Genomic DNA, 14,244 nt, shown 5'->3' on the forward strand with positions numbered 1-14,244 from the left:
CTGATTCTGGGTGAAAGTGTAGCTCAACATAGCATGATCAACACATAAAGCAAGACCAAAGCTACTCTTCTAGGAGAATCCTGACTACATCCTCCTCTGTTTTCAGTATTTTAATCTGTTATGAGGGTAAAGATGTGGATGTTTTGTGGGCAGGAAGACAGTAGTCTCTAGGAAAACACATGCCTTCTCTGCTCAGCACAAAAGCAAACCTGATGCAGCAGCTGCTGGCTGCTTCAGAGCAGCCACTGTCAGAGGAGCCTGGATCAGCCCCGGTCCTGCCTGCCATGGAATGGCGTCTTGTGGTGGGAGCCTGGCCGTCTGCCAGCCTGTGGGCCAGTCTGTAGGCCTTCAGATACAGACACACTCAAAGCCACAACAGATCTTCTTCTAACCAGAAGAGAGTACAGTTTTGGGTCTTGGGATGTGGTTCTGTTATGACAAGGGTCCACCACTATGATCACGGCAGATGTATGGGTAGAGGTGTGCTGTGACAGGCAGCACGAGAAACTCACACAGTCCTGCAGGATGAGCGTAACTCTCAACTGCTCTCCACTTTAACTTAGCACACCTCCAGGCCAGCAATTAAGACATACAAGAATTTCATGTTGAGAAAAGCGTCCAGATGCCCAGATGCCCAAGACATTGCTACAAGGACTGCATATGGAAGAAAACGCAAGCAAATCACGTATGGAAAAATGAGGTAAACAACCCATTTGACCCTTTCTTCTTTTGTTAAGCTGCTTCCCAGGATGCAGCCTTTCCTCAGAATGTCTATGAAAATATCTCTTTTGCATTGGTTCAGGGCAAATTGTCACTTCTACTCTCTTTCATTTAAGGTTGGATAAACAACATCACTCTTCTGCTTTATTTAGTGGTAAGGATACATTTAAATGATGCTACATACTTTTTTCATGAATGCTTGCCTCTATTTTCTCCAGCACAGTCAGCCTGCCCTCATTGCAATGCCTACAAGACTCACTCATTACCCTGATCAGTCTTCTCTCTCTGCGTTCATCTCTGACTTAACCATTTTCTCTATCAAGTGCAATGTTTGTGTCCTCAACTCCATGACACTTCTGAATTCTCCTCCCCTCCCCTTCCTTCTTCTCTTAACTATTTTCATGGTGTCCAATTGCTATTGCAAATGAACGTTCCCCAATTTTTTGTTCACTCTTTCACAGCAATTAAAGCTTGTTAGCAGTGACTTTTAGTGAAGGCGTATAAATTTAGTATGCATTTTTTTGCCAGGTTCCTTTAGTAATTGGGCACCCTTTGTACAGCTTTTGGAAAATGTTCTTTGTAAATCTTCTTATTAAATAACCTTTTAATTTCTTATTCCTTGTATATATATATATATATATATATATAAATTCCTTGTATATAATATATACATATATATATATTTCTCCATCATATACAGGTAGAAAAAGGACCAAAAGTGGTGGAGTGATAGTGGTGAGTTTCTGCATATCAGAGTTGTTGTAAAAGAACACTTTGAAGCAGAACTGATGTAGCATTTTTGGTATAGCTGCAAAACAGGAAGACCAGAAGGAAACAGCTCATTTAGGTCAGTCCTTTTTTTTTCAGCTTTGTTATTTAATCTGGGTCACTTTTGAAATGAAAGTCTAAAGCATTTTTTTTAACTGGTGGAGTAAAACACTTGGGTTTTTAAAAATGTTTCCATGCTCCCTCTGCTCTATTGATTAACAGCCTCAATTCACAGACAGATACAGCTCCTCTGAAATTACATCCCTTTTCTACTCCACATTTAAATACTATCAGCATAGCTGTTACTTTTACAAGGTTTTGGGAGGCCACTGTAAAGCAGAGCCCCCTGATAATGGCATTTTGGTATCTTAATTGCCAGCTTGGAGATGCGCTCAGTTGGACTGCCTAAAAGCAGTACCAGCTTACTACACCAATGGGCTGCCCAGTAACCCACAGTCTGCTACCATGAGGCTGTTCCATGCCTCTCAGCATCTGCTCAGCGTGTAGTTCAGGCTCAAGGTTTTGAAATTGCATTGTGTTTCTTTTGGACATGCTGGAGGTTTGTTAGAAGCTACCATTGGAGTTTGAGGTAGACAACCAGGAGTTTGAGGTAGACAGTCAGGCTCTGACATATTTGGAGCAGCTGAAATAATTTGTACATCACTCTGTTTTAGACCTCTCAGTAGCCTGCGGGATTCTGCAGCCTGCAGAATGGTTGGCCTCAGGGGCACACCTTTGTGGCCTCGGTGACTGCTGTGCTCTGCAAGGGGAAAAAGGCAGTTTGGATGTAGAGACTGATGAATTCAGGTGCTTGGAACTTCCCCTGACTTAATGTTTTTATTCCTACCAATGAAAACACAAGTATTTGCTCTTACAAACGAACAAACAAACAAACCCTTACTTCATAGGGTTTTTGTTTGTTTGGTTTCTTTTTTTTTGCTTGTTGGTTGGTTGGTTAGTTGGTTGTTTTGTTGTTTTTCTTATTTTCCAAGTGTTAGCAACTTTATGAGATTCCAAATGAGTTCTGTTGACATAAATTTTTGGTGTCAGTTTTCTCAAGGTTATCATCCAGCCAAGGGGCCATACTCTGAAGTACCAATGTGGGAAGCAGATTTCTTAGTATCCCTGACGGTGTGACTTCTCTGTAACAATATATATATATATATATTTAAGGACTAGTGGCACAACACTTCAATCTTCTCCATCATCCTGTAGCTGCTTGTTAATTTATTACACTATGCGTCAGCTTCTAGATCTGAAACTGATATTACTTCCTGATGGGTCACCATTATCTTGTATCTTATTCATTAGAAAGCAAAGGATGTCTAAGTACCAGTGACATGAGTTTTCCAACAGTTTGCACTAACTTCAGGACAGGACAGTTTTTTTGTACTTTTTTTTTTTTAAAGAGACTGGCATTAATGATGGCACAGCTCACATGGCAACCTTTGGATGCACTCCTTGGGGCATGGATTGTGAAATGAACCAATTTATTCCTCTCCTCTGAGCAATGCCAGCTATGCGTAGCAGTAAATTTTGACATAGACTAATCATAGGACTGCAGGAACAGCTGATGTGGACCCAGAAAAAAATGGTATCGTCGTGCACTCAGCATCACCAACAACTCCTGCCATGTTAGTGGGTTTCACAGCTTCTCTGGCATGTGAAGCAGTCATAGGAAGAGGTGCTGTCCATCCTCTCCTTTGAGTGTAGCACAGACCCACATGGCTCAGCCTGTTCCTTGAAAACTCAAGGTTGTCAGTCCCTAATAAGGAGTATACCTGCATGCGATTTGAAGCTGACTGTTGGCAGAGCAGAGATCAGAGCGGCAGGCTGCATGTTGAAACAGTCAGGCTCTTCCCTTGCATCATCTGCCTTAGCTATGAGATGACAAAAGCAGCCCAACTGTTGCTTCTCACATAGCATAGCAATGCCCTAGCCTTCAAGGCAGATGACCCGGGTGAAACACAAGCATTGCTGACATTCACTGGCACTCTGCACTCTGCCCACAGCGAAGTGGATGGCTGCCTCACATGCTCTGCCTGCCTGGGCATCCGCCTCCACTCTGGCAGCCTTCCTGCCACTTGAGTATTAAAAGAAGAGGAAAAAAAAAAGATTTAAAAACTCCAGTTCTCCTGCCGGGGCTCCCTCTGCCGGCACGGCCTCTCCCAGCCTGGCAGGCAGTGTACCCCAAGTTCTGGTAGGCAGCAAGCATTGATCTCCCATGAAAACAGGGCCTGGGCCCAGTTCTCACGGTCCTGGTGAGGAAAGGCTTTGCTTTTTGCTGGTGATCACTGAATTATTTATGTTACCAAAAAATGAGGTTTATCCCAGACCAAAAATTGGTCACATCTTGGAAGACTGGAAAGGACAGTTAGAAAAAAAAGCCAAAGCTTGCATAGTTGAGGTGCAGCAGGGTTGTGAGCTGGGTTCACAGCATCCAAGCAGACTGCACGAGTCTTCCTGTCCAGTCACTGCCCAGTACTGCTCTTTCTGCAGCTTCAGCAAATTGATGTTTTCTGTGGAAAATCTATCTCCTGTGCACACACAGCTCCCCCATTCACTCTAGAGGAAGCTAGGGTGCAGGCTACACTTGTACTAGAAGTGCAAGTCAGGAATTCAACTTCCAAAGTTGCAGTAAGAGGAAGCAGTGCAGGAAGTGCCTAATTTTGTCAAGGGCTCCTTGGTCCCAAATACGAGCACAACCTCATAGCCCCATGGAATCCAGCACCCCAGGAGCAACCTGCATGGACTATGTGCATTACTGCAATGCTCCATCTACTAGTATTTTTGCTGTTACTGTAGTATTGCTGAGCTACATCCTGAGGACCACACTCAGATTTTCTCTTGGGCAGGGATCTCTCTGACAGGAGTAGGCATTGTGCTGAACAGGGACTGCTGGACTTGAACCTATGGGAAATTTACAGAGCTCTCTTGTGAGCTCACAGATACTTGTGCCCTTCAAGCACTCCCTCAGAAAGTGCCATCATAGAGGTTCACGATTATGCTTTTTTCTCTTTCTTAGCAGCTTTTCTCTTTCTCTCCTCTTTCTTTCTTTCCTTCTTTCCTTCTTTCCTTCTTTCCTTCTTTCTTTCTTTCTTTCTTTCTTTCTTTCTTTCTTTCTTTCTTTCTTTCTTTCTTTCTTTCTTTCTTTCTTTCTTTCTTTCTTTCTTTCTTTCTTTCTTTCTTTCTTTCTTTCTTTCCTTCTTTCCTTCTTTCTTTCTTTCCTTCTTTCCTTCTTTCCTTCTTTCCTTCTTTCCTTCTTTCTTTCCTTCTTTCCTTCTTTCTTTCTTTCTTTCTTTCTTTCTTTCTTTCTTTCTTTCTTTCTTTCTTTCTTTCTTTCTTTCTTTCTTTCTTTCTTTCTTTCTTTCTTTCTTTCTTTCTTTCTTTCTTTCTTTCTTTCTTTCTTTCTTCTCTCTCTCTCTCTCTCTCTCTCTCTCTTTCTCCCTTTCTCCCTTTCTCCCTTTCTTTTCTTCCTTTCTTCCTTTCTTCCTTTCTTCCTTTTCCTTCCTCCCTTCCTTCCTCCCTTCCTTCCTTCCTTCTGTCCATCCTTCCGTCCTTCCTTCCGTCCTTCCTTCCCTTTCTTCCCTTCATTCCCTTCCTTCCCTTCCTTCTTTTCCCCTCCTTCCTTCCCTTCCTTCCTTCCCTTCCTCCCTTCCTCCTTTCCTTTCTCTTCCTTCTCCCTGTCTCCCTCACACACCTCTCTGCAATGTACTTCCCTCAGTCAGTGGTCTTCCCTACAGCTGATTCCTAGTGTTATGCAGGATGACTTACACATCCTGCCCCAGCAGCCGACTAATACCCAGCTTTGAATTACTATTGAATAAGCAGCAATGAAATCCCTATCAAAATAGTCAGTAGTTCCAAAAACCACAAACAACAAAACAAGCGGCGTTGCACCAGCTCAGCACGCCCGCCTGCAGCACACAGGCCGGTGAGTCATTTCTCTTTTCCCTCCCTCAGCAACCTCCATGGCTGCCTTGCTCAGCCCCGGGGAGGGCAGGTGGAGTGGGTAGGGCATGACTTCAGAAAGTTAAAAAAAAAGAAAGAAAGAAAGAAAGAAAGTTGACATCACTCGGGTCACGTGACTCAAAGGGACCAATGGAGGCAGGTTATGGAAAGGGGAACAGTTAAATTTGTAATTTTGGTTGTGTGAAACACTTCTTTGGGCCTCATAAACAACCACAGAACCACAAGTTGGGTACAGAGGCAGTCACACAAGAGCGGGTCCGGGATATTGGTCAGCAGGCAGGGCAAATCGCTTTGACTGCAAACCACAGAGTTTCGTAGAGTGGTAAGCATCATCAACCACAACCGATCCGCTATTTTTTTTTTCTTCTTTTTAAGAAACAATTTCAGAGTTCTTTTAGCAAAAGAACCTTATTATTTGCTTTGGGTTGCTCAAGAGGCACTGGGATAAAGCAGAGTGATGGCTGGGCAGAGGGTGGCAACAATGACCGCTCTTCATTTTTCGCTTCCCAAGGTAGAAGAAATCATATATTCCTTCACTGTAAAGAGAAAGTGAGTTTTAAAGAGGAAACAATGGCTTCAAACAGCGTATTTGATTCACTTCCTTCTTACCAGCACTTCTTGAGAGGTAAGTGCCATTCATACTTTCTAAATATTCTTTTCACTATCCCATACATAAGCAAATGCATGTTTGGAGATAATTTGAGGACTTTCTTGTAGCACATGCTTTTTTCCTACTTCAGTTTTTAAGGCATTCTTGTTCAAGCTAGTATCTGAGCTCGTAGGAATACCACCTTATTGCTTATCATCCATTAAGGAGAATATAGCATGAGCTCATTTAAGCTGTTCAAACAGGCATCGCATGCTTGTGAATTTTTATCTTCATAAATCAAAGACTGTTAGAGGAGCTCACATGAATTACAGCAAATACAATAGCCGTAGCACAAACCCCTTTTGATTCCTTTTGGCAGAATTATGACTTTTTGAGCCACTGCTGTGAAAAATGACAGCCAGCTGCGTACGACACCCATTACAGGCTGCACCCCCGCAAGTGTGCAGCAGGCTCGTGCCGGCAGCCAGCAGAGCGTGATGCTGGCTCACTTAGGCTGCACTGTCAGCCTGGGTGAAGGCACCCTCGTTGGGTAGAAAGCGGGAACGCTCAGAAACCTGCTTAAAGTTGGCTGCAACTCACATGTCTCTGGAGAAGCGATGTGGGTAAACTCAGGGTTTCTGTTGATGCCACACAGGTCTCTGATGACTGAATTATTGGCTGCAGCCAATCCTAGAGAAATTAAGTAGTCCTGTAAGGGCTGGGGAGGGGATTGGAGTGCAGCCCCCGGCAGTCTGTGTTATTTCACTGTGACCAAGCATATTCAGAGGCTTTCATGGGTTATTCATTTGAGTAAGCCCGGGACTGGCACGAGAAACTTGTTCACTTTCTTGTAACTGCCTTCCCAAATAGCTCATGATGCAGCTGAACTTTTCCCCTTCCATGCACACCCTCCGAGCATCTGAGCCCCTTATGCAGTGCCGTGCCTGCTGGATGACAGCGCACAGACGGTTCATCAGACTTGGCCGGCGCACCGCGATACAGCAGCGCTGTGTAGCTCTTTATGACTGCAGACTACAGCTTCCTGGCCTTGCCGCTGCTGTCAGCGTGAGTCACGCGTTATTCCTATTAATATGCAGGTTGGGAATGCGGAAGGCTCGCCCCTGCTGCTGTGTCACAACCACTCTGTGAACCCTGCGCTGCTCCCACCGACTGCCGTGGGATGAGGGCAGGGTGCCAATAGCACCTACCTCCTCTCTTTGTTTTCTTCTTTTTGCCTCCCTCCCAAGATGAAAGTTTTTCTGCCCCTCTCTTTCCTGACACCAGCGGGGAGCTGAACGCAGCAAGCTGCGCGAGTCAGGCAGGCTCGCTGTATCCTGGCTCACAGCATCACCCGGCCTGCAAGGGGAGATGCCGGAGGCTTGGCAGGAGGCAGCTGACTGCTCCCAGCACTCACCGTGCTAATATTTTGCCAGCGCTGCTTCCAAGCAAAGGAAGAAATACTGTTAGAATAGCAAAAAGGATCTTCCTGCCTTTCGTCAGCTGTTTTGTTATTTTTTTTTCAAGACTCACCCAACAGTTCACTTTTTAATCTGTACTGCGGGAAGACTTCTTGAGGAAATTCTGTCCCTCTGATAAAATAAAAAGCATTGAGCTTCACGGGGCAGGGCAGCACTTGTCGGCATGCCAGAACACAGCCAGCCCACAGGATGGGCTGGGGACAGTTGAGGCCATCCTGCAGGCAGGATGCCCTGAAGTGCAGGGGTGCAACTGCTTGAGGACCACGAGCTGATTCTTTCTTGTCTAGGTTTTCTAATCCTTGCTAATCCAGCCAGTGGATTACAGTGGATTATAGTTAACATTGCAGTAATTTGTACTCCTTCATGAATAAGGTCCCATTACAATAGATGCTTTAAGGAACAGATCCTGCTAGGATCCAGCATAAGCAAGGTGAAACTGCAGCTGCATTGCAGGAAGAGCTTGGGCAACAGCACTTTGGTTGGGTTATAAAGCAAATGCCTCATCATTGTGAAAGAATATTGCGTTTAAAGATGGAAAGCTGCAACGTTCCTTTCTTGTTCCTGTCCTTGCTCAAATGAACTTCAGACAATTTCAAAATCCTGGGCACAATAAGAGTAAGAATAATAACAATAAGAAAAATAATCATCCCCAGGGCAGATTGTTCTCAGCCATATTTCTCAACAGTGTTTACACAGACCGGCCATTAGAAATGTCCCAAACCGTCTCTTGTTCTTTTCCCGCCAAAATTTATTGCACATTCACCTTTAACTGAAATTATGAGGTAAAGGGAAAAATGACTTGCTTTCTGCCATGGATTTCACTTTATCAGCCCATGCAGTTCTCTGAGAAGGAAATCCCTTTTTTTTTTTTTTTTTTTTTTTTACCGTGGTACCATGTGAAAATTGGGAAAAAAGAAAGGGAATGGGGAAGCAGAACCATTGTTCCAGGTCCTGTGAGCAGTGACAGACATAGAAAGCCTGAGATATTAATTGAATGTGGTACACCACAAAGGATATGGCCCTCTTTCTATCACACCACACCAGGTCCTTGCTTCTGCCACTAGGTAAAGAAATGAGGATTGCACTGAAACCTCCTGTGATGTGCTCTGTGTGCTGAATGCATTTACATGTTTACCAGCTCTGCTTTTAACGATGGGCCTCATTTTCCTAATGGCCTCTTTTAGTTTATGGCCTGGGCTGTGTGTTAGTACAAAATAAGAGCCTTTTCATGTTTTGTTTTGTGTTTTTTTTTGTTGCGTTCCAACCCTCAGTAGAACATCATTCCGTCCCTTTCTCAAACCTGGGTCCATATCAGTAAGGCTGCCATTTCAACTCTTACTCAATAATGGTTTGTAGGACAAGGACAGATTTGCTGGCTTTATTAGGGGTTGGGTATGCTTTCATGTGTATGGACTGGGTGACAGCAACATTGTCTTTTGGGTAGGAGGACCAAAACAAGACCCGTTGGAGAGTCTTGTGTTATAGAATGCATGTATAGTTTCTGAAAGAGGCCTAGATAATTATAACAATTAACCCCATAATGTCTTTGTTTTTCTTAGGGGCATTAGGCTGTCCTGTAAGGATTCCTAACGATTTTGCCTCCAAAAAAAAAGACAGCATAATTAGTCCTTTTACAAAAACACAGGTTTTGGTTCTTGTTTTTATGGGGCTCTAAATATTATGAAGCATAATATTTTCCAGGAGGGCACTTTTTCCTCATTTTCCCTTTTGCTTCAAGGACTAATTATTTCAATATGTAACGAAGGTTGCTCCTGGTTTGGCCTTTGTTGTATTTTTTGTTAATTAATCAAGGCAGTGAAGCCTTGTGGTGCAACATTTTCTTGGTCTCTTATCAAATGGAAATGAACTCCAGCAGATCACTTTTACAGCATGGAAAAACACATGCGTGCTTTATCCTTAGTTTTAACACGGTAATGATCAGCTATTTCCTCCTTTGAACATGGTAAATAAAAACACTGCTAGAAGTTCCTCCTGCTTGGGAGGGCTTTTGTGCCTGGTCCTGTGGACACCAGTATCCAAGCTTATTGTTTCTCATTGCACTTCGGTGGCTTTGACTTGTCTTGTGATAGGATTTATGTGGTTAGATTGTTCCCAAAGCCCCTAGCACTATTTGCAAGCAGGAAGATGAGATGTCCAGAAGCCCTCTGCCATTCAGGTCTAGCTCTGCAGGTTCACACTCTCAGCATAGGAATCCTCCCTAGAATCAGTATTTGTCTGCAGAGGGTGCTGGTGGAGGTGAAGACAGTGTGACTGCTCTTCCCACCCAGCGCTGGCTTCACTCCTCTACAGAGCTCCCAACGTCTCTGAGATCCTTCAGCAGTGTGTACAGTGCCCGGCTGAAATCAAAGCAAGCATCTACCTCTGTGCTGTGTTTCCCAGATCAGCTTTTGCATGGTCCTGGTGGAACATCAAGCACTACAGAAAGACATCTAGTCTGAGTACAGCTTGTTCCTCAGGTCCTGGTGTGTGACACTGGCAGAAGTAATCATGCTAGGACCAGCTCTGTGAAAGATGTGTTCCTCTGGGAGATGTACAGTACTCAGCAGCTCCATGTGCTTGGAAAGGCTTTTCATTCCCTCACTCAGGCAAAGAAACTGTTCTTTTTGCAACAGCATAGGCTGGGTTGTGACTGCGTAGTGAGGAAGCTTTTCCAGCCCTTTTGCAGACTGCCTGAACTGTTGCACAGAGTTAATTTGTGTCAGCATTATAAAATACTGACTGTGTCTTGTGAATGGGAAATTGAACTAAAGCTCATAAAAACCTCGGCTTACTGGAAGAAAAAACATGCACAGTGTCAAATTTACACAGCCTTCTCTGAGACTTTGTTCACTCAAAAAGCTTGAGAAGCACTGAGAGACCCAAACACAGGAATTCCTGTGAAGCACGTGGTGGGGTGAAGTATCTGACTGAGATGAACGCATTGCTTCAGTAAGATCAAGAGATTTTATCTGAGGCCAAAATTCTGAACTATGCATTTAACCAATCACACTCAGCTTAGTGATGGATTGTGATGTCAGTCTCAGCAAGGACTCGGGATTATGTTTGGCTTACAGATACTCAGGATTGGCATGCCCAAATGTGGCCTTTTTCCACCAACAGAAGAAACTCACCCTGCTGTGTGACCCCACTACACACAGCAGGGTCCCACTGGTCCCAGCAGCTGAACCTCTAGATGGGCTCCCAAGGTCTGGACAAGATACTGGGACCAGTTCCTCTCACGTGGATGTGGAGCACAGAACTGAGATGCAGAGTAGGTTCAAGAGCAAAGGAAAATGCCTCTGACTAGTGATCTGCAGAAGTTGACAGCTGTGGTGCCTCCATAAGGCATAACATGACGTTGCTCACCCCTGTGATAAGATATGAAAATCTGTCTTCCTCCTACAAGGGATAGGGCTTGTACCTTGAAAGCTACCATGGCACATACCCCATGTAGTAAGACTTCTGTCAGAGGCTTGGGATGCTTGTGCTGACAGGTGGGAAAGGTATGGCACTGTGCCATGGGAGAGCTCAGGAAATTCACACCTGGGAAGTGATGCTGACATCCATTCTGAGCTTTTGGAGATTGCAGTGTGAAAACATTGTTTTACTCAGTTGTTATTTTGTTTGATTTCTTTTTCCAAACTTTATTTATTGGTGTTTTCTGTTTGTTTTATTTTCCTAAAACAACTGTCGCACCCAGCTCACCTGTTCCTATGCCTTTATCTGTGCTTAGTCAATTTAAGCAAGGTAGAGTAGAATTTTATTTTTAAATTGTAGATTATTACAGCCTAGAACTCACTGCTGTACAATACCATTAAAACCAAGAGTTTATCAGGATCCATAAAACAGCTAAGTCTTTAGTACAGATAACAGTTTCTTGATATATACCAGCCAGGTAAAAAGGAAAGTAGCTTTTGAAAGGTCAAGTTCTGCCTTCGTCTCTCTCTGCTGTATTTCAGAGCACAAACTGTTTTCTGCTAAAGCTTGGAAAGAGCTTCCCATGTAAGCTGGTCTGTCATCTGCAAAATGAATTGTGGCTTCCTCTGAAACATCTGGCACTGGCCAAGGGGAGAGACAGGCCACAGGCTAGGTGACTCACTGGTGTGAGAGAGGGATAAGAAGACATTACAGTACCTTTGTTACCTCCTCTGTCATCTTATGAGAAAGGATAGTATCTGTATAAACTTGAGCCAGCTTCCCAAATAATAGATGAGTAGCCAGGATATCTCCTCCATGAAGTGTACTGATGAACTAGGCTGGGTGACCACTGTGCTGAAGTTTGCAGCAGCAGAAGACCTATTAAGATCTGCAGTAGCTAGGTAGAGTCCATGAAAACACTGACATATTCACAGTGGCACTGCCTGCAGGGCATATTATTCTTACTGCCAGTGGAAACAAGGCTAGAAATTAAAAACACAGATTAACTATGTAATCAATGTTCAATTTTCTTCCTCTTAGGTCCCAGCAAACAATAAAGCATGAAAGACCAAGATACGTTTTAGTCTAAAACACTGAATTGTCTGTAAAGATGTGTCCAGACAATTTAAACTAGGAAAGAAAGAAAAAAAAAAGAAAGGGCATAGATGTCCTGGCTGTGAAAGCAGAGCAGCAGAGAGAGCCAGTAGTCGCTACCTGGTAGAGTTTCCAATTCATCCTTAATGCTGTCCGCAGGGCTCACCACTTCTGCTTGCAAGTGAAACTCTGTGAAATTGGGTAGTTTCACTTCACAAAGATCTGTGAGAACGTTTTCTCCGCCTTTGATATATCTGAGCTTTTCAGCCTGCACTTTTTGTTTTGAGTTTCTGATTCCAGTGAACCCAAAAGCAGCCCAAATCAGGGGCTTGGGGCTTTTTCTTTTGCCTTCCGAGTATTTGGTCTTGCAGTGTGCTTTCTGTTGGCTGGTTTCATGCTGAAGCTGTGATACTGAGATGTGCTAGGAAGCTGCCTTTCGGTAGGGTTTTGGCTGCCAGTTGAAGGGCTGAACTCTGGTACAAATCTTTTCCATCAATGAAGCACGAGGGAACTTGCAACCTGGCAGGTAGGATGTGAGTTGCTATAAACATTTCACTCAGCTGTACTAAGGGGAGACCTTACAATCCCTGTCAAAGCTGTGCCATCGGGAGGCACTGGAATGACTGTGAATTACCTTTTATGGTATTGAGATAAGAAAGATGGCCGTTTGTGAAATACTTGAATAATGGGAGTGAAGGAGTGCAGATGAGCATCTATTTCCTATGTGGCAAATGTCGTGCACGTCCCCAGCCCTGCCTGCAGCTCTCATAAGTGCCTTTTCAAGCTGGCTTTGTGGCATTAACCTGCATCATGCCGAGCAGGGACATCCCAGGGTGTATACAGAAGCCTGGAACAAGCACTGAGGGATGCAGAGCTCAGTCACCTCTGCTGAAACACCCTGCATAGTCCTCACCTTCAGCAAATGCATGCACTGTGAGCAAGCCAGGCAGCTGGAGCAAGGCACCGCAGGCTGCTCAGGGGACAGATGAGCCTGCTTGCCTGTCAGCACATGGCTCTCTTTATCTCTGTGCTGCGGAACCAAAAGATAGTGGAAGGCAATCTGGCACAGCGAGATGAAAGGTTCCCGCCATCTCATGCGGTGCCACCGACAGATGCAAGCCACTGCCAGCAAACCCTCGGATGTGTAGGTGTGCTCAGCGCTGGTGGCGGGGGTGCCAGGCGCACCTCCAGTTGTCACTACTGTTATTAGCCACATGGAGAGGTTCAAGGCAGCACTGCTTTACTCCCTCTTGCCTGCAGCTGTGCTTCCAGCTGCTACAGTCGGCCAGGAGCAGAAAGTAATGTTTGGGATAAAATCCTGCTTCCTCCCAGGCAGTGATAAAACAGCCACCAGCTGTAAAGGTCTGGGTCTAGCCCCCCAAGAGCAAAGACTAATGTAAAAAAATGAAGACATTAATAAGAGAGGAGGTGAACTCTGAATGCCAGTGCTGACCCAGGGGACCAACGAAACACAGCTTTGAGGTGCAAGTGTAATTGATATGACTCCACTTAGCAGAACTGGAACTACAGAGAGAAAGTTTTTTGTCTCTTTTACCTTGGAATATTGGTGTGTAACAGTGGTTTATGGCCTATTATATATGCCTGTGGAAGGAACTTCATGTCAGCTGGAAGTCTTTCTGGTTGGTGTCTGTTGGTGACTGCACACAGCTCATACATCAGGAGTGTAAGAATGGATGGGGCGGTACATTCCCTCTTGAAGTAGGGAGGAGAGCCTCTGAGAGAAGCACTCTGGCATATACCATCTAGGGGGATAGGATTTGCATGTGTGCAACCACAGCTTGGGAAAGCAACCCCAAAAACCATAGGAGGCAGTGAGGAGGAGGTCTCACCTATGTGGTCAGTCAGACACCGTGGCTGCTGACTGTCAGCACTGCACATTACTTTGTGCAGGATACAAGAGTGTGTACTGCTCCCAGTTCATAGGAAGTACAATTTATTTTACAACACAGTTACTAGATAATATCAGACTTCTGTAAAATGCTTCTGTTTTTCAGGACCTATGTGTAAATGAGCTTGGGGTTTTGCATGGGCTGGGTGTAACAGAATTCATGGCTGGAAGGTACATTCAAGTTAAAACTTCGTTAAAGTCTCATTTGCATGGGGGTCAGTGAATCAATTGTTGCAATACCGGGTAGTTTAATTCCTCTTCTGTGTTCTACACATTCTACATATGCACCACACACT

General features: G+C 44.5%; 1 protein-coding gene across 3 annotated transcripts in view; it reads left to right on the plus strand.

The window, feature by feature from the left end:
* The first annotated feature begins 5,700 nt into the window (after window positions 1-5,700).
* Window positions 5,701-14,244, plus strand: part of RUNX1 (RUNX family transcription factor 1) — a 150,695-nt gene continuing 142,151 nt past the window's right edge. For 2 of the 3 annotated variants that reach the window (XM_065741755.1, XM_065741757.1), the window contains exons 1-2: window positions 5,701-5,782; window positions 5,972-6,085. In XM_065741755.1, coding sequence (XP_065597827.1) covers window positions 6,031-6,085 — 55 coding nt within the window. In that variant the 5' untranslated portion in view covers window positions 5,701-5,782; window positions 5,972-6,030. Of the gene's footprint in view, window positions 5,783-5,945; window positions 6,086-14,244 lie in introns of those variants that run through there. The other variant, XM_065741756.1, reaches the window with a different exon arrangement.

Source organism: Cyrtonyx montezumae, unplaced genomic scaffold, assembly GCF_038088225.1.
Source record: "Cyrtonyx montezumae isolate F1298 unplaced genomic scaffold, pur_monq_1.0 scaffold_3, whole genome shotgun sequence".
Lineage (NCBI taxonomy): Eukaryota > Metazoa > Chordata > Aves > Galliformes > Odontophoridae > Cyrtonyx > Cyrtonyx montezumae.